Source organism: Lithobates pipiens, unplaced genomic scaffold (genome assembly GCF_037356315.1).
Source record: "Lithobates pipiens isolate NorthernLeopardFrog02 unplaced genomic scaffold, aLitPip1_a1.2 Scaffold_27, whole genome shotgun sequence".
NCBI classification, from domain to species: Eukaryota; Metazoa; Chordata; class Amphibia; order Anura; family Ranidae; genus Lithobates; species Lithobates pipiens.
In genome coordinates, this window is record NW_027507788.1 from 33,479,054 (window position 1) to 33,498,187 (window position 19,134).

Consider the following 19,134-nt stretch of genomic DNA (forward strand, 5'->3'; position numbering starts at 1 on the left):
TTCTATTCATATTTATATCATTTATATTTCAATATTCACTTCATCACATATTGGATTGCTTTATTGGTAATTTCAAATAATTTGTCCTGGTGATTGTTGTAACTGGGACAGAATATAATAATAATATAATGTCTTAGAGAGGATTTGCTCTCCCTTCCTGTTAGTGAAGAGAAATCTTCCAAACTGACACACAGTCAAAATTTTAAAAATGAAAGTCGATCCCAAAATAAATTTAAAATAAAAAATATTTGCCTATTAATACACTTTACTGTTGCCAGTGGTGTACCTCATACATCTGGAACCCAGGGCTTTTTTTTTTTTTTACATACCCCCATACCTAGAAAAATGATCTAAAAAAATAAAGTGCCAAATTGTGGGTGTGGTCATATTGCTCTGGTAATGGGTGGGTGGGGCTTAAAAAGGCATAGTTAAATAAAACCTCCTACTCAGCATGCATATGCCACAGTCTTTTTACCCACAAAATATGGTTTAACCACTTGCTTACTGGCCACTTAAACCCCATCCTGCAAACTTTCAGTACTGCACCACTTTGAATGACAATTGCGCGGTCATATAACACTGAATCCAAATGACATTTTTATCATCTTTTTCCCCACAAATAGAGCTTTCTTTTGGTATTTGATCACCTCTGTGTTTTTTTTTTTTTTAAGAATGTAAAAAGACCGATTAACCACTTGCCGCCCGCCCTATTACAAATTGACGGCGGCAAAGTGGTTTCATTATCCTAACCGGACGTCATATGACGTGATTAGGATAATGAGCCGCTGCGCGCCCCCGGGGGCGCGCATCGCGGCGATCGTTGTTGCGGGGTGTCAGTCTGACACCCGGCAACTACGATCTCGGTAAAGAGTCTCCGACGGAGACTCTTTACCATGTGATCAGCCGTGTCCAATCACGGCTGATCACAGTGTAAATGGGAAGAGCCGGTGATCGGCTTTCCCTCACTCGCGTCTGTCAGACGCGAGTAGAGGAGAGCCGATCGGCTGCTCCTCTGACAGGGGGGGTCTGTGCTGATCGATTATCAGCACAGCCCCCCCGAGGATGCCCACACTGGACCACAAGGGACACCACTAGACCACCAGGGAAAAGGTAATAAAAATCCATAATCCTCCCTAGACCACCAGGGTGCCAGTCAGCACAATGGGTGCCAATCAGTGCCCATAATGTATGCCAATCAGTGGCCACAATGGGCATCACTGATTGGCATGCATTATTGTTTGGCACTGATTGGCATCCATTACTATAACACCGATGCCACCTATGAGTGCCCACCTGTGCCGCCTATGAGTGCCCACCTGTGCCGCCTGAGTGCCCACCTGTGCCGCCTGAGTGCCCACCTGTGCCGCCTATGAGTGCCCACCTGTGCCGCCTATCCATGCCCACCTGTGCCGCCTATCTATGCCCACCTGTGCCGCCTATCTATGCCCACCTGTGCCGCCTATCCATGCCCACCTGTGCCGCCTATCCATGCCCATCCGTGCCGCCCATCCGTGCCAGCTATCAGTGCCAATTTGTGCCACCTATCAGTGTCCGTCCGTGTCGCCCATCCGTGTCGCCCATCCATGTCGCTCATCAGTGCCGCCTATCAGTGCCACTTCATTGGTGCCACATTGGTGCCCATCAGTGCCACCTTATCAGTGCCCATCAGTGTAGCCCCATCAGTGCCCATCAGTGAAGGAGAAAACATACTTATTTACAAAGTTTTGAAACTGAAACAAAAAAAAACATTTTTTTTTTCAAAATTTTCGGTATTTTTTTATTTGTAGCGCAAAAAATAAAAACCGTAGAGGTGATCAAATACCACCAAAAGAAAGCTCTGTTTGTGGGAAAAAAATGATAAAAATGTCATTTGGGTACAGTGTAGCATGACCGCGCAATTGTCATTCAAAGTGCGACAGCGCTGAAAGCTCAAAATTGGTCTGGGCAGGAAGGTGTTTAAGTGCCCTGTATTGAAGTGGTTAATATATATATATATATATATATATATATATATATATATATATATATATATATATATATATATATATATATATATATATATATATATATATATATATATATATATATATTTTTTTTTTTTTTTGTTCTAAAAAATTTAAATCAGGTCATTTTTCTCCTTCATTGATTTATGCTGATGAGGCAGCACTGATGGGCACCGATAGGTTCAGTGATGGGCACTGATAGTCAATGATGGGTAGCAAAAATGGGCACTGATCGGCTCTGATCGGTTACGCTGATAGGCAGCACTGCTAGGTGTATGCCTTCATTGATGTATGTTGAGGAGGCAGCACTGATGGGCACTGATAGGGGGCAGTAATGGGCACTGATGGATGACAGTGATGGGCACTGACGATTGGCAATAATGGGCACTGATCATCACTGATCAGTTACACTGATAGGCAGCACTGCTAGGTGGCACTGATTGGCACCACTGGTGGGCATTGATAGGTGGCACTTGTGGGCATTGATAGATGGCACTTGTGGGCATTGATAGATGGCACTCGTGGGCATTGATAGGTGTCACTCGTGGGCACTGTCAGGTGGCAATGGCAGGTGGCACAGATGAGGCATAATTGCCTCTTCTACTTCAGGACTGATGCCCCTTGCAGGTGAACCAGTGATTAGCTTTTTTTTCTCCTCACGCTGTCAGCGCGAGGAGAAAAAAAAAGATTACCGTGCTTTTGTTTACATCATGTGATCAGCTGTCATTGGCTGACAGCCGATCACATGGTAAGGGGCCAAGACCGGCTTCTTACACGGATCGGTAATCACCTGAGTCTCAGTGACTTGGTGATCACAGTACAGGGAGCGTGCACAGGGGAGGCTGTCGTATGATGGCCTCCCGGAAATTCAGGTCCACGCTGTGGCTGTCATTTGGCTATAGCATGGACGTCAAGAGGTTTAAGATGAAGCCACTGCAAAAATGAAACAGACACATACAAACCTCAGCACACTCATTTTAATAAAGCTAAACTCTTCCATACATATGTTTTTCGACACAACTTATAGAACTTCAGGAGTAATGTAGTAGTCAGGAGTATGAAATGTAAAACAAAGTGGGGTTTATTTACTAAAACTGGAAAATCTGGTGCAGCTGTGCATGGTAGCCAATCAGCTTCTAACTTCAGCTTGTTCAAATAAGTGTTGACAAAAAAAAAGACTGGAAGCTGATTGGTTTCAATGCAGGGCTGCACCACATTTTGCACTTTCCAGTTTTAGTAAATCAATGCCAGTAAGGAGATTTTACCCAAACTGTAAAAGACAGAATCTTGAGCAGCTGTGCATATCAACCAATCAGCATCTATCTCCAGGTTGTTCAGTTGAGCTTTAAAAATCAAAGCTAGAAGCTAACTGGTTGCCATGCATAGCTGCTCCAGATTCAGATCCTTCTCCAGTTTTTGAAAAACTCCCAATATTAAGTATGGGACTTTTGAGGTGTCATTTCCCTCTGGACGATTTACTCCCTTCATGACCAGGCCATTTTTTGCTTTTCATCACTGCGTTACTTAACTGATAATTGCGCAGTCATGCAACATTGTTACGCAAATTAAATTTGCATCATAGAGCTTTCTTTTAGTGGTATTTAATCACCTCTGGGTTTTTTTATATTTTGCACTAAAAAAAACTAAAAAATAAAGAAAATTATGGGAAAAAAAACTATATTTTTTACTTTCTTTTATTAACCACTTGCCTACCAGGCACTAACACCTCCTTCCTGCCCAAGCCATTTTTCAGCTTTCAGCGCTGTCGCACTTTGAATGACAACTGTGCTACACTGTACCCAAACAAACCTATTATAATTTTCTTCACACAGATAGAGATTTCAGTGGTATTTTATAACTACTGTTTTTTTTTTCTTTTTTACAAAAAAAAAATGTTGAAAACAAAATGTTTTTCTTACTTTTTTTCTGTCAATAAATTTTTAACTAGCTTTTCGCCTTCACTGATGTGTGTGCGCTGATGAGGCGGCACCGATGGGCACTGATAGGCTGAACTGGTGGGCGATTTGTTCAATTTGTATTCGGAATTTGAATTCGGAATTGTTTTTTTTTTATAAATTTTCTTCGAATTTATAGATTTTTTTAATTTGAAACATTCAAATCGATAAATTTCCAATTGGTCGAAGGGAAAATGTTATATTTTTTTTTTCGATTTGAATGCAGCAATGTGAATAAACAAAATAAAAATCTTAACCAAACGATTACAATGACTCTTTAAATTACCTTTGGGTTAACAAAAAAAGCATTATTTTGAAATGGTACTCTAATAACACACTTCTACCGTCTTTGATTTTAGAAACATGTTTACAGTTCGAATTTGAATGGAGTGCAATGTAAAATTTGATTCGAATTCCAGTTTGAATTTCGGAAATTCGGACAAATTTAGTTTTATTATTTGGAGCAATCAGTGAACTTCGTTTAGCAAAAAATATTAATTTGGACGAAACGAACCGCACATGTTTACAAAAAGAACATCTACACTTATTCATAAAAAGACTCCAGGTACCATAAGGAAGCTCCACTTATCCATTGTAAGTAAATAAAGAGTTTCCTTGTCAAAAAGATTTTATTGAACATATGATAGAGTATTTGACAATAGGTTAAGTACATAGTATACAACAGAAGTAATGAACAAATAAAGAGTTTCAATGTTTAATAGAAACACTGCACAAAAAAGAACATCATTAAAAAACATCAAATAAATTTTTTCAGCATCAATATTACCACCAATGCTTTGTATTTACATTAATAAGAGGGTAGAAAGACCTACACTGTCCACTTATACTCATATATGCCTATAAAGATGAATTATATATAGCAAATGTTAAAATGGTGTTTGTATACTCTTCTGGAATTCTTTGATCTTACTGTATTATTCTGCAATTGATAGTTGAGGCTTAATGTATAAATAAAAACTTAGGGTTTTAAACATAATTTTCCAAAAATGGTGCTTATGTTGGCATTATGTCACAATGGCAGGGACGCGGCGCGGCAACTTATATAGGGACATCACCGGATGATGTCCCTGCCCATTATGATGTCACATTTCCAGCATCCTCTGGGACTGCGACATCATAATGGGTGGGGACATCATCCGGCGATGTCCCTATATAAGTCGATGCGCGCCGCATCCCCGTCATTGTGAGCAGAGACATCGACAAGGCAACATCTGAAGAGAAGAAAAGAAGAGAAGAAGAGAACAGAAGACAGCGGTGACAGAAGACCGGGCCACCGCCTGTAAAAGAGCTAGAAGAAGGTGCGGTGGCCCGGCAAGAAGAACCGAAGAGGGGGACAAGACCCCCGAAGTCTGAAGAAGAGGGCGGCAGCGAAGAAGAAAGCCGGGCTCCTCCGCTAGTAAAAGAGCTAGCAGTAGATAGCGGAGGAGTCCGGCAAGAAGACCCCCGAAGACGGAAGACCCCTGGAGCTGTGCAATAAACTATTTTAACCCTTGTGTGTTGTGTTTTTTTTACTTTTTTTTTACAGGTGAATGGGTAAGGGTACATTGTACCCCATACTCATTCACATAGGGTGGGGGGCCGGTATCCGGGGGCCCCCTTATCAAAGGGGGCTCCCGGATTCCGATAAGCCCCCTGCCCGCAGACCCCGACAACCAACGGCCAGGCTTGTCGGGAAGAGGCCCTTGTCCTCATCAACATGGGGACAAAGTGCTTTGGGGTAGGGGGGCCATGCGCCCCCCTTCCCTAAGGCACCCCCCATGTTGAGGGCACGCGGCCTGGTACGGCTCAGGAGGAGGGGCACTCACTCGTTCCCATCCCCTTTCCTGGCCGGTCAGGTAGCGTGCTCGGATAAGGGTCTGATGTGGACCTAGGGGGGACCCCCACGCCGATTTTTCGGCGTAGGGGTTCCCCTTTAAGTCCATACCAGGTGACAGGGCCAGCGACACCTCCTTCACTGGCACCGGGTACCTGGAGATGCGTTTAAAATGAGTGGACTTTTCTCCGCATGTGTGGGCGAGTCCGTTCATTTCAAAAGTACGGCGGATAGTCCGGCGGACTTAGTACGCCTTATTAGTCCGCTGAAAAAGTGCCGTGTGTGGGCAAGTAGCTCGTTCGGAAAGTCCGGCGCACAGTCCGGCGGAAAGCCCGTCAGACTAAGTCCGCCGGATAGTTGGCTACGTGTGTACGCGGCATAACTCTCACTTTGGATATATTTCCCTCAGTTCCTGTTAGTGAAGGGAAATCTATACTGAGTTGCAGGGGAAAAAAAATAAAAATGAAAAGTATTCTAACCCTTTTCTACGGTTTCCAAAGTGATAAATAACGTTTTTGCTTTCCGTATACACATTGTTCAGGCTCCTAGAGTATTCAACCACAATTACTATTATAACTAAAGCATATACATTTGCAAACATTGCCAAATCATCCCTTAATATGTCTTGAAATATCTCTATCACATTTGGCTTATTGCATGATCAGGTAAAACTCTGTGTCTATTTGGATCTGTGAGGTTGGCATCCTCGGTGAAAGCTCTCTCAAAACCAGATTTAATGGCACGCCAGAATTTTTGTTTGAAGTCTTGGCCAATGAATACATAGAGAAGAGGGTTCACACAGCTGTTTAAGTATGCCAATAAGCGTGATATAAAATAGCCTATCAAAGCCACAATCTTGAGATCATAATTCCAGGAGTTATTTCCATATGAATTCATGATGGAAAATACATGGTAAGGAAACCAGCAAATAAAGAAGGAAATTATGACAGCAGAAATAACTTTGTAAGGTTTGGTAGATGTTACTCTGCGATTTCTTTGAATACGCAAAAAGATGACAGTGTAACAGAAGATAATGATGGTAAATGGTATAACAAACAGAATGATAAATCTTATTATAACTTGTGTATTAAGCATTAACCAATCTACATAACAAATCACAATGCTATCATTGACTTCATATTCATTTGCATATACGAAGTAAGATACATTGAGTATAAGACATACAATCCAAAGTGCAAGAACGACTTTCACAGCCAGTCTCACGGTGCGATGGTTCCGACACCAAACAGGGAAGACCACGGAGATGCAGCGATCAATACTGATGACGGTGAGTTGTAGGACACTGGCACACATATTCAGATATAACACAAAACGGCTAAGCTTGCACATGAAGCTTCCAAATGGCCAGTGATAGTTAAGGGCAACATAAGTGATGTTTAAGGGTAGGAAAAGGCTGAAGGTAAAATCAGCACAAGCTAAACTTAAGAACCAAACAGAGTTGACCATCTTTTTCAGTCTGAAGGCAACAAACCAGATGACCAGACCATTTCCAGTTATTCCCAGCAAACATATCCCAGATAAACACACCATGTATGAAACATCGAGTATTTTAGTCAAAGTCATATTAAAGTCTTCATCTGTGTAAGTTTCCTCGGTGGTGTCGGTCTCCATACTTCCAGACATGTCAGGGCTCAGAGCTTGATGCTCTGCAAAATGAAAATGATTTCAGCAATATGTAACAAAGACTTGTGAAGAAATATTCTAAGCAACTGGGAGAGAAATTTCCCTTGAAATGTGTTTTTATGGACATTTTTATGTCAGATAATAAAGAAAGCACAGCATAATGTCAACAAAATAATAAACTCATATATATATATATATATATATATATATATATATATATATATATATATATATATAACTTATTTATTATCAAGGGGGATTTTAAAGGTAAATAATCTCACCATAATCCCTAGATACACTCTAGAATCTTCAATACAAGGGGGCCAACTCAATCTATAGAATATACAGTAAACCCAACATAAAAGGGTATCAATGGTGTAATGTCAAATCATTTTGTAAAAACAAGTAAATAACTACACCTGTAGACCTATAGCAACCTACAGCTGAACATGTTAGTATTTGTCTACAGATTCCTAGAGAAACAAGACACTTTAAATATATTTCCCAATGGATGTAATTTAAAAGTCCAAGAGACTTGCTGCCTCACTATACAATATTCATTTTCGTGCAGCAAATGAAGTCTATCTGATCACTACTTACTAGGTATTACTTACCCACCTAATGGAATGTTATAGATACATTCCCTTTGCTCAACAGATTTCCACAATCTTTTAAAGAACCATTACAATGCCTTCTGTATTATTATTATTATGTCCTTACCTGAAGTTGTGTTTTTTCTGGTAGAAGTTTTCTGTGTGTTTATTTCCAGCACAGCTCAGTAATGTGTATGCACTCCGTATATTGGGACTCTTTTGGGTCTAAGACTTGATTATGACGTTAGCTGATAATAAAGTGATTGGGATAAGAGGTTTAAGTTGCGTGTCTGAAATAAAACCAAACTTCTGTATGAAAAGATAAGATTTAGATATGGCTTCTGCATAATAAATCATTTTTCCAGTTACTCATATGACTTTATTTTTAGTGTTGTAAAGCTCCATGCTGTGTAAAGAAACAAAATGATGGGTAAAGGGAATTAAAAGAAGTTTGGCATTGCTCATCACCCCCCCGACATGGATATGGTCTTTGGCACACATTATAGCTAAGCTTTTCCTCATGAAAGAGGTTCGGTTGTGAAAAAAATAGTTGTTGCTTATAGTGGGATTACTAGAACACTAAATGACAGCTGAGCTTCTCATATAGATATCTTCAACAAATTGGTCTAGCTGTACTGCTTTTGTAGCAGAAAAAAACTCTAGAGGCACAAAGAATCGAGAAAGTCTCATCCTGAATCTTATGCAAACAGCTAAACACACAATTTTGAATCTGTATATAGGAATAATTTTGCCAGGCAAAAGATTTTTAATTATGATCACCTTGTCTTGTGATCCAGGTACTACTGCCAGACATAGCAAGGTTTTGCATACCCTATATCATCTCCACAGACTAAAGTGAATCATAGTAATGGGGCCTGGTCTAGGACTCACCCAACCTGTGATTGGAGAATCACACAGATGAGCTCACTTCAATGCTCCTGCAGGCGGGCTTATAGTGCTACACTTACTGCCCTGTGAAAGGATCTGATGTATTCCTGACTTGCTGACCCTCAAAGTGTAATTAAAGGTAAATAAAAAAATAAAATAACAAACATTGCATACTTACTGTTCTGAGTAGCCCCGATCCTCCTCCTCTTCTTGAGTCTCCCGTCTGCGATCCTCCTTTTCTCCGAGTGCCCCCATACCAAGCTGCATGCTCTTGGGCACTCGTGTGTGCTCGCTCCACAGCCTTGCTTTGTGTGTCCATAAGGCACACAGAAAAGGGCACAGCCCCGTCCCCCTGCTCCCTCCTTACTGCCAGTGATTTACAGAGGCAGAAGCCAATGGCTCCTGCTGCTGTCTCTCAGCCAGTAAGGAGGGAGAGACCCCAGAGAGTAATGGTCTCGTGCACATTGCTGTATTGCAATTGGGCTCAGAAGAGTATTGGGGGAGCTGCAGGGGGTGTTGCATACTGAAGGTTTTTTACCTTTAAGCATAGAACTCATGAAGGTAAAAAAACGTCAACCTTTGGAACCACTTTAACGTTCTAAATGTTATGGTTGTTAAGGTTCTTTTCAACTACATTAAATAGTGTTTCCTCCATCCTGGAGTTCAGTTTGCATTTATTTTTCTGAAACTGATTCCAAAGGTGACTTGATAATGAAATATCATATAGGGCCATAAAAACTAATTTAGGCAATTTTGAAAATTTTTGGAGGGAAATCTTTGCATGGTGGACTGGAGTGAACCTGAATAGTCATTATAGAGTATCTATAGTCATTGCGTTTCACTTTTTGTGCTAAAAAGTTAGAAACTCTGTCAAATTGTTATTTCTGTCTGTGTCTCCTCTGGAGATATTCATCCTCTCTGTTTGTCCTGGTATTCGTTGTACCTGGGACAGAAAGTGGTTAGAAATTCAAAATGGTTGTTTTGGAACTGGTAAAAGGAAAACTTCCATTACATAGACTCATATGAAGTAGCATGTCATTGCCATCATCCCTTGATATAGCAATATGTTAGAATACCTCAAAAAATTGGAATTTATGGGTAATATTGACCAAAAAATAATAGTTATCTTTTTATAGATATACAAAAATATTTATTGATACATAGTCATAAAAACATTATAACAGTGATTGTACAAAAAAAAAAACATTCTGTATAATACAATGTGTGAGTTGTAAAACAACAAAGAGCGGCTTATTCCAACGCGTTTTGAATGATGCATAAAATTTTCTTCTTCAGGGAAGCCACTCTCTGATAACATAAATATGAAGAAAAATAAATTTTTTGAAAAATATAATTTAAAGCGGAGGTCCACCCTAAAGTGAACCTTCCACTCATTGGAGTCCTCCCCCCCTCCGGCGCCACAATTGGCACCTTTCAGGGGGGAGGGGGGTGCAGGTACCTGTACAGTACAGGTATCTGCACCCACTTCCGGCGTAGATTCTGCAGAAAGGAACGCCCCTTTCCGCAGAATCCACGCCCCTTTCCGAAAGTCCCCCACTGCCTGCTGGGAAACACAAGGATCATTGCGTAGCGCGACTCGCGCATGCACAGTAGGGAACCGGGAAATGAAGCCGAAAGGCTCCACTTCCTGATTCCCATACCCAAGATGGCGGCGGCAGCACCCGAGAGACGATCGAGAGATCGGCTTCGGGTGCCGACATCGCGGGTGCGCTGGGCGGGTAAGTGTCATTATTTTAAAAGTCAGCAGCTGCAGTATTTGTAGCTGCTGGCTTTTAAAAAAAAAAAAAGCGGCGGAACTCCCGGCGGACTCCCGCTTTAAATAATAATACATATATACAAAAATAAAGACTATTTATGCTGAATTACTCACATCTCCACCCCCAGGTTCCGGACACAGTCATCTTTCACCATGGCCGCACAATGCGGGTCTCATTATAATAACACCGCAAAACAAGCCCACGAGTCAACCGACTCTTGGATGAATGTGTAAACTAACTCCACTATATATGTCTCCAATCCCTGAAACATCAAAATTGTATTCAGGTGTGCGGGGCATAAAAGACCTTAAAAAAGACCGAAAAAATATAATAGTAACAATACTAGTAATAGTATTCTTTGATGCTGTATGGTCTTATACTATGGTTTTCAAACCTACAGATCGTTTTGCACGGTTTGTTTTGTGCATACATGTTATGGTTACTATTATATTTTTTCTGTCTTTTTTTGAATGTTATAGTGTCAATAAACTATGGTATATATACTTGATTATTTTATACTAGTAATGGCGGTGATTTATAGCTGGACTGTGATAGAATGGAGGCCAGTTTGACACTAACTGACACTTTGTGGGGACCAGTGACACTAATACAGTGATCAGTACTAAAAATTTACACTGTCACTGTACTAATGACACTTGCACTAACATCTAGGTGACCAAAGGGTTACATGTGTGCCTAACATTGCTTGATGTGTTTACTTTGAGGTGCTTTTATTTAGGCATATGCTGTTTTTTATTGCCTGCTTTGTAGGGAAACACAAACTAGCAGAACAGGACAGAGCTCTATATTCTTTACAATGACATGGCTCTGTCCTGTCCTTCTCCTCATCAATTAACAGGTGCTGGTCAATCATTGGCTGGCACCCTCTGATCAGTTTGTGCTGTGAATAATCACAGCGTGGCGGCGGCAGTGGCGCCCTTGCACCCCCTACCCGGATGTGTTGGATTGCATGTTAGGTAAGCGATTCAGCCCATAAGAGCCGCTCTGTAGCTGTATTCAATGTGAGGTGATCGGAAAGAGGTTACACACATGCAAATTAGACATGTGAAATTAGTTTAATTCTGGATTCGTTTTTTTAGCGAATTTTGACAAATTAGTTAATTTGGAAATATCTGAATTTATGAAAACTCCTTTAATAAATTTTTCCAAATATTCATAAATTTGAATATTCAAAAATGTGTACATTTGAAAATTCATAAATTTGTTAATTTGTAAATTTGTAAATTCGAAAATTCTGAGAAATTGAAAATTTGAAAATCTGTAAACCAGAAAATTTGAAAATCTGAAATAATAACGAACTAATAATTAACTTAACTATTACTAACTATTAAATTATAGGTATTGGAATTTTCTTTCACATTTGTCTGTTAGTGAACGTAAAGAATACAAATTTATCGGAAGTTGCAAATTATCCGAAATAACGAATGCCGTATCTAAACAAATTGAATGTAACAAATTAATAATAATAAATAACAATAATAATAATAATAAAACCTTTTTATTATTAATATTATTTATTATTAATTTATTTTCCGTTGCATTTGTTTAGATGTGGCGTCCGTTATTTCAGATAATTCGTAACGTCAGATAAATTTGTATTCGTTACATTCACTACCAGACAAATTTGAAAGGAAATTTCAATACCAATAATTTTATAATTAGTTAGTTAGTTATTTTTTAGATTTTTCAGATTTTCTTTCCTATTTTCGGATTTTCAAATTCACAAATTCATGAATTTACGAATTTTAGAAATTTTCAAATTTACAAATTTATGAATTGCGTTCATAACGAATGATCCCGAAAAGCTTAAAATAAAACAAAAACAAATGAAACAAAAACAAAGAATTTTTTGGCAGCGCACATGTCTAATACAAATTGTTATAATTAAATTTGTTTTATTACACAAAACTAATTCAAAAGTGTATATCCAAATGTAAAACAGTGATAATGGATCCCGAATTAATAATGCACTTATCAATAAAAAGACTCCACGTGCCATAAGAAAGCTCCACTTATCCATTATAAGCAAATAACGAGTTTTAATGTTTAATAGAAACACTGCAGAAAAAAAAAAACATCATTAAAAAATCATCAAATACATTTTTTCAGCATCCATATTACCACTAGGGATGAGCTTCGAGTTCGAGTCGAACTCATGTTCTACTCGAACATTGCCTGTTCGCCTGTTCAGCGAACAGTGAACAATTTGGGCTGTTCGCAGCAAATTCGAAAAGCCGGAACACCCTATACAAGTCTATGGGAGAAATCTAAAGTGCTAATTTTAAAGGGTAATATGCAGGTTACTGTCCTAAAAAGTGTTTGGGGACCCGGGTCCTGCCCCAGGGGACATGGATCAATGCAAAAAAAAGTTTTAAAAACGGCCGTTTTTTCAGGAGCAGTGATTTTAATAATGATTAAAGTGAAACAATAAAAGTGTAATATTCCTTTAAATTTCGTAGCTGGGGGGTATCTATAGTATGCCTGTGAAGGGGCGCATGTTTCTGGTGCTTAGAACTGTCGCTGCACAAAGTGTCATTTGTGCAGGAAAAAAAGTCTTTTAAAATCACTTGCGGCTAAATTGTCGGGTCTCCGTAATACAGAGAACACTCAATGAGTGTTCTCTGTATTAGCCGACAATTCATTCATTCATTGATTAAAAAAAAAAAAAAAAAAAAAAGCGTGGGGGTTCCCCTAAATTCAATCAAAAGGCCCTTCAGGTCTGACATGGATATTAAGGGGAACCCCGTGTCAAATTTTAAAAAAAAATTGACGTGGGGGTCCCCCCAAATATCCATACCAGACCCTTCAGGTCTGATATGGATATTAAGGGGAACCCCGCATCAAATTTAAAAAAAAAATTGACGTGGGGGTCCCCCTAAATATCCATACCAGACCCTTTATCCGAGCACGCAACCTGGCAGGCCGCAGGAAAAGAGGGGGGGACGAGAGAGCGGCCCCCCCTCCCTCCTGAACCGTACCAGGCCACATACCCTCAACATTGGGAGGATGCTTTGGGGGTCTGTGACCCCTCAAAGCACCTTGTCCCCATGTTGATAAGGACAAGGGCCTCATCCTCACAACCCTGGCCGTTGGTTGTGAGGGTCTGCGGGCGGGGGGCTTATCAGAATCTGGAAGCCCCCTTTAACAAGGGGACCCCCAGATCCCGGCCCCCCCCCTGTTTGAAATGGTAAGGGGGTACAAAAGTACCCCTACCATTTCACTAAGAAAGTGTCAAAATGGTTAAATAAGACAAACACACTTTTGAAAAATTCCTTTATTAAAAATAAAAAAATTTTTAAAAAAATTCCAGCGGTGCTAATCCACTCTTGCTATCCAGCGACGGGTCTCCGGGGTCCAGCGATGGATGATCATATCCAGCGACGGGGATCTCTCAGTCCAGCGCTGTCCATACCTCCTTCTTCTGTCTCCACTGCGGAGACACTGCAGAGAGCCGAGCGCTGACATTTCTTATATTGGGAGGGCAGGGCCACCCGTCACCTGACCCCGCCCCTCTGACGCAGGAGAGGGAAGCCAGGGGTTCCCCAGTGACGTGTGGGTGACCCCGCCCCCTCTGATGTAACGGAAACCTGCGTTACATCAGAGGGGGCGGGGTCACCCACACGTCACTGGGGAACCCCTGGCTTCCCTCTCCTGCGTCAGAGGGGCGGGGTCAGGTGACGGGTGGCCCCGCCCTCCCAATATAAGAAATGTCAGCGCTCGGCTCTCTGCAGTGTCTCCGCAGTGGAGACAGAAGAAGGAGGTATGGACAGCGCTGGACTGAGAGATCCCCCGTCGCTGGATATGATCATCCATCGCTGGACCCCGGAGACCCGTCGCTGGATAGCAAGAGTGGATTAGCACCGCTGGAATTTTTTTTTTATTTTTTTTTATTTTTAATAAAGGAATTTTTCAAAAGTGTGTTTGTCTTATTTAACCATTTTGACACTTTCTTTGTGAAATGGTAGGGGTACTTTTGTACCCCCTTACCATTTCAAACAGGGGGGGGGGCAGGATCTGGGGGTCCCCTTGTTAAAGGGGGCTTCCAGATTCTGATAAGCCCCCCGCCCGCAGACCCTCACAACCAACGGCCAGGGTTGTGAGGATGAGGCCCTTGTCCTTATCAACATGGGGACAAGGTGCTTTGAGGGGTCACAGACCCCCAAAGCATCCTCCCAATGTTGAGGGTATGTGGCCTGGTATGGTTCAGGAGGGAGGGGGGGCCACTCTCTCGTCCCCCCCTCTTTTCCTGCGGCCTGCCAGGTTGGGTGCTCGGATAAAGGGTCTGCTATGGATATTTAGGGGGACCCCCACGTCAATTTTTTTTTTTAATTTGATGCGGGGTTCCCCTTAATATCCATATCAGACCTGAAGGGTCTGGTATGGATATTTGGGGGGACCCCCACGTCAATTTTTTTTTAAAATTTGACACGGGGTTCCCCTTAATATCCATGTCAGACCTGAAGGGCCTTTTGATTGAATTTAGGGGAACCCCCACGCTTTTTTTTTTTTTTTTTTTTTTTTAATCAATGAATGAATGAATTGTCGGCTAATACAGAGAACACTCATTGAGTGTTCTCTGTATTACGGAGACCCGACAATTTAGCCGCAAGTGATTTTAAAAGACTTTTTTTCCTGCACAAATGACACTTTGTGCAGCGACAGTTCTAAGCACCAGAAACATGCGCCCCTTCACAGGCAGACTATAGATACCCCCCAGCTACGAAATTTAAAGGAATATTACACTTTTATTGTTTCACTTTAATCATTATTAAAATCACTGCTCCTGAAAAAACGGCCGTTTTTAAAACTTTTTTTTGCATTGATCCATGTCTCCTGGGGCAGGACCCAGGTCCCCAAACACTTTTTAGGACAGTAACTTTCATATTACCCTTTAAAATGAGCACTTTAGATTGTGAACGTTCGAGTCCCATAGACTTTAATAGGGTTCTAAAGTTCACACGAAGTTTAGGTCTGTTCGCAGGTTCTGGTGCGAACCGAACAGGGGGGTGTTCGGCTCATCCCTAATTACCACCAATGCTTTGTATGTACATTAATAAGAGGGGAGAAAGATGTACCATGTCCACTTGACCATACTCATATACACCTATAAAGATGATATATTTATCAATATATTTAATATATAAATGTTAAAATGGTGTTTGTATACCCTGCAATTGATAATTGAGGATTGATGTGTAAATATAAATGTAAGGATACATATAAACTTAAGGATTTTAACACCATTCTCCAAAAATTTTTGCTTAGTGACCAAGATGAACTCAAATAGTCAGCCTAGTGTCACATAGTCTAATCTATGACCTTCTTAATTTTGAATAAAATAATTTCAAATAGTTTTCAAATTCAAATAGTTTTCAAATTCAAAAAGTTTTCAAATTCAAATAGTTTTCAAGTTAGAATAGTTTTCCAATTTCCAAAGTAAATAAAAAATAATCTAATAGCATAGAACAAAATATAACAAAATATAATAGAGGAAAAAAATATAACAGAAAATAAAATAATAGAATATAATAGAGTAAAAAACAATTTTTTTTTATAGAAAATAAAAGAACAGAATAGAATGGAATAGAATAAAAACAAATATAATAGAATTAAAAAAAAGAATAGAATGAAACAGAAAGAACGTAACCATCTTCTGAAATTCAAATAGAATAGAACAGAAAAGATTATAATTCAAGTTGAGTTGAGTCGATTCTATTGAGTTTGAATGGAATAGAAAATAAGAGAATAGTATAAAAAAAGCAACAGAATAGAGTAGAATACAAAATAACTATCATCCTATTTTAATCTATTATTTTCTATTCTATTCAAAATTCTAATTGATTCTATTTGGGAAATAGTTATATTCTTTCTATTTTATTCTGTTTTATTATTATTTTTTAATTCTATTTCTATTCTATTCTATTCTTTTCTATTCTATTATAGTCTATTCTATCTAATTATTTTTTTCTATTCTTTTCTTTTCTATTTTTTTTCTGTTTTACTCTATTATATTCGTTTAATTTCTGTTATATCATTTTCTATTCTATTATATTTTTTGGTATTATATTTTATTCTCTTTGTAAATAGGAAAACTATTCGAATTCAAGAACTCTTCGAATGGGAATTTGAAAACTACTTGAATTCAAAAACTATTTGAAATCCAAATCCAATTTTTTTTTTTCTGTTATTTCTGATTCGTTTAAATTCGGTACTATTCAAATTCAGAACGAAAAACAAACTGCACATGTCTATCAGGCTGCTAGAGTATTCAACCACAATTATTTTTTATAAATAAAGCATATACATTTGCAAACATTGCCACATCATCCCTTAGACCCCTTTCACACTGGGGCAGTTTTCAGGCGCTACAGCGCTAAAAATAGCGCCTGAAAAAACTGGCCCCTTTCACTCCAGTGTGAAAGCCAGAGGGGCGTTCACACTGGATCGGTGCGCCAGCAGGACGGTGAAAAAAGTCCTACTAGCCGCATCTTTGGAGCGGTGAAAGGAGCAGTGTATTCACCGCTCCTAAACCGCTCCTACCCATTGCAATCAATGGTGACAGCGGCGGCGCTTTGCGGGCGGTTTTAACCCTTTTTCAGCCACTAGCGGGCGTTAAAACCACCCCGCTAGCTGCCGCAAACCACCACTAAAACGGCGGAAAAGCGGCACTAAAAATAGCGGTGCTTTACTGCCGACTCCCGCACTGCCCCAGTGTGAAAGGAGCCTTAATATGTGTTGAAATAGCTCTATCACATTTGGCTTATGACATGATCAGGTAAAAATCTGTGTCTATTTGGATCCGTCAGGTTGGTGTCCTCAGTGAAAACTCTCTCAAAACCAGATTTAATGGCACTCCAGAATTTTTGTTTGAAGTTTTGGCCAATGAAGACATAGAGAAGAGGGTTCACACAGCTGTTTGAGTATGCCAATAAGGTTGATATAAAATAGCCTATGAAAATCTCAGGCCACAAATCATCAATCATTTTGTATGAAATCATGATAGAAAATACATGGTAAGGAAACCAGCAAATAAAGAAGGAAATGATGACGGCTGCAATCACTTTGTAAGGTTTGGTAGATGTTACTCTGCGATTTTTTTGAATACGCAAAAAGATGACAGTGTAACAGAAGATAATGATGGTAAAAGGTATAATAAAGAGAATGATAAATCTTATTATAACTTGTACACTGTCCATTGACCGATCGGAATAACAAATCACAATGGTATCATTGACACTATATGTATCTGTATCTGTTTCTGTATCTGTATCTGTATATATGAAGTAAGGTACATTGGATAGAAAAGATATAATCCAAAGTGCAAGAACGACTTTCACAGCCAGTCTCACGGTGCGATGGTTCCGACACCAAACAGGGAAGACTACGGACATCCAGCGATCAATACTGATGACGGTGAGTTGTAGGACACTGGCAGACAGATTGAGAAATAATGCAAACTGGCTAAGCTTGCATATGAAGGTTCCAAATGGCCAGTGATAGTCAAGTGCAAAGTATGTGATAGTTAAGGGTAGGAAAAGGCAGAAAGTAAAATCAGCAAAAGCTAAACTTAAGAACCAAACAGAGTTGACCGTCTTCTTCATTTTGAAGGCAACAAACCAGATGACCAGACCATTTCCAGTTATTCCCAGAAAACATATACCAGATAAACCCACCATGAATGAAACATCGAGTATTTTACTCAAACGCATATCAAATTCTTCATCTGTGTAAGTTTCCTCGGTGGTGTCGGAGGTCTCCATACTTCCAGACATGTCAGGGCTCAGATATCAAGTTTGATGCTCTGCAAAATAAACACGATTTAAGAAATATGTAACAAAGGTACACAGAGATTTGTGAAGAAACATTCTAACCAACTGGGGGAGAAATTTCCCTTGAAATGTGTTTTTATGGACAATTTTTATGTCAGATAAGAAAGAAAGCACAGCACAAAGTCAACAAAATAATAAAGGCATATATATACATCTTTACTTATTTATTATTAAGGCGATTTTAAAGGTAAATAATCTCAACATAACCCCAAAATACACTCTAGAATCCCCAATACAAAAGGGCCAACTCAATTTATACAAAATACAGTAATCCCAACATAAAAATGTATCAATGGTGTAATGTCATATCATTTTGTAAAAACACGCAATAAGTAAATAAAAGGCAATGATAATGAATTACAGTAATTGATTTCATAGCTGATCAAGTAAGAACCAAACATATAAAAATAATCAATGTTCATAATAGTTACATAGTTACATAGTAGGTGAGGTTGAAAAAAGACACAAGTCCCTCAAGTCCAACCTATGTGTGTGATTATATGTCAGTATTACATTGTTAATCACTGTATGTTTCGGTTGTTCAGGTGCTTATCTAATAGTTTTTAGAAACCATGGATGCTCCCCGCTG

At 39.6% G+C, this 19,134-nt stretch overlaps 2 protein-coding genes across 2 annotated transcripts; both read right to left on the reverse strand.

Annotated features, from left to right (window-relative positions):
• Positions 1-5,967: 5,967 nt before the first annotated feature.
• Positions 5,968-7,436, reverse strand: LOC143933157 (chemerin-like receptor 1). The gene has a single exon (XM_077456094.1). The coding sequence runs from the start codon at positions 7,434-7,436 to the stop codon at positions 6,432-6,434; it is 1,005 nt and encodes a 334-aa protein (XP_077312220.1). The 3' UTR covers positions 5,968-6,431.
• A 9,984-nt stretch (positions 7,437-17,420) lies between these two features.
• LOC143933158 (chemerin-like receptor 1) lies at positions 17,421-18,506 on the reverse strand. The gene has a single exon (XM_077456095.1). The coding sequence runs from the start codon at positions 18,486-18,488 to the stop codon at positions 17,466-17,468; it is 1,023 nt and encodes a 340-aa protein (XP_077312221.1). The 5' UTR covers positions 18,489-18,506; the 3' UTR covers positions 17,421-17,465.
• Between the last annotated feature and the right edge of the window lie 628 nt (positions 18,507-19,134).

What these genes read in the sequence shown, in the direction of transcription:
- LOC143933157 (XM_077456094.1), bottom strand. Translation starts at nt 7,436, where the DNA reads ATGTCTGGAAGTATGGAGACCGACACCACCGAGGAAACTTACACAGAT.
- LOC143933158 (XM_077456095.1), bottom strand. Translation starts at nt 18,488, where the DNA reads ATGTCTGGAAGTATGGAGACCTCCGACACCACCGAGGAAACTTACACA.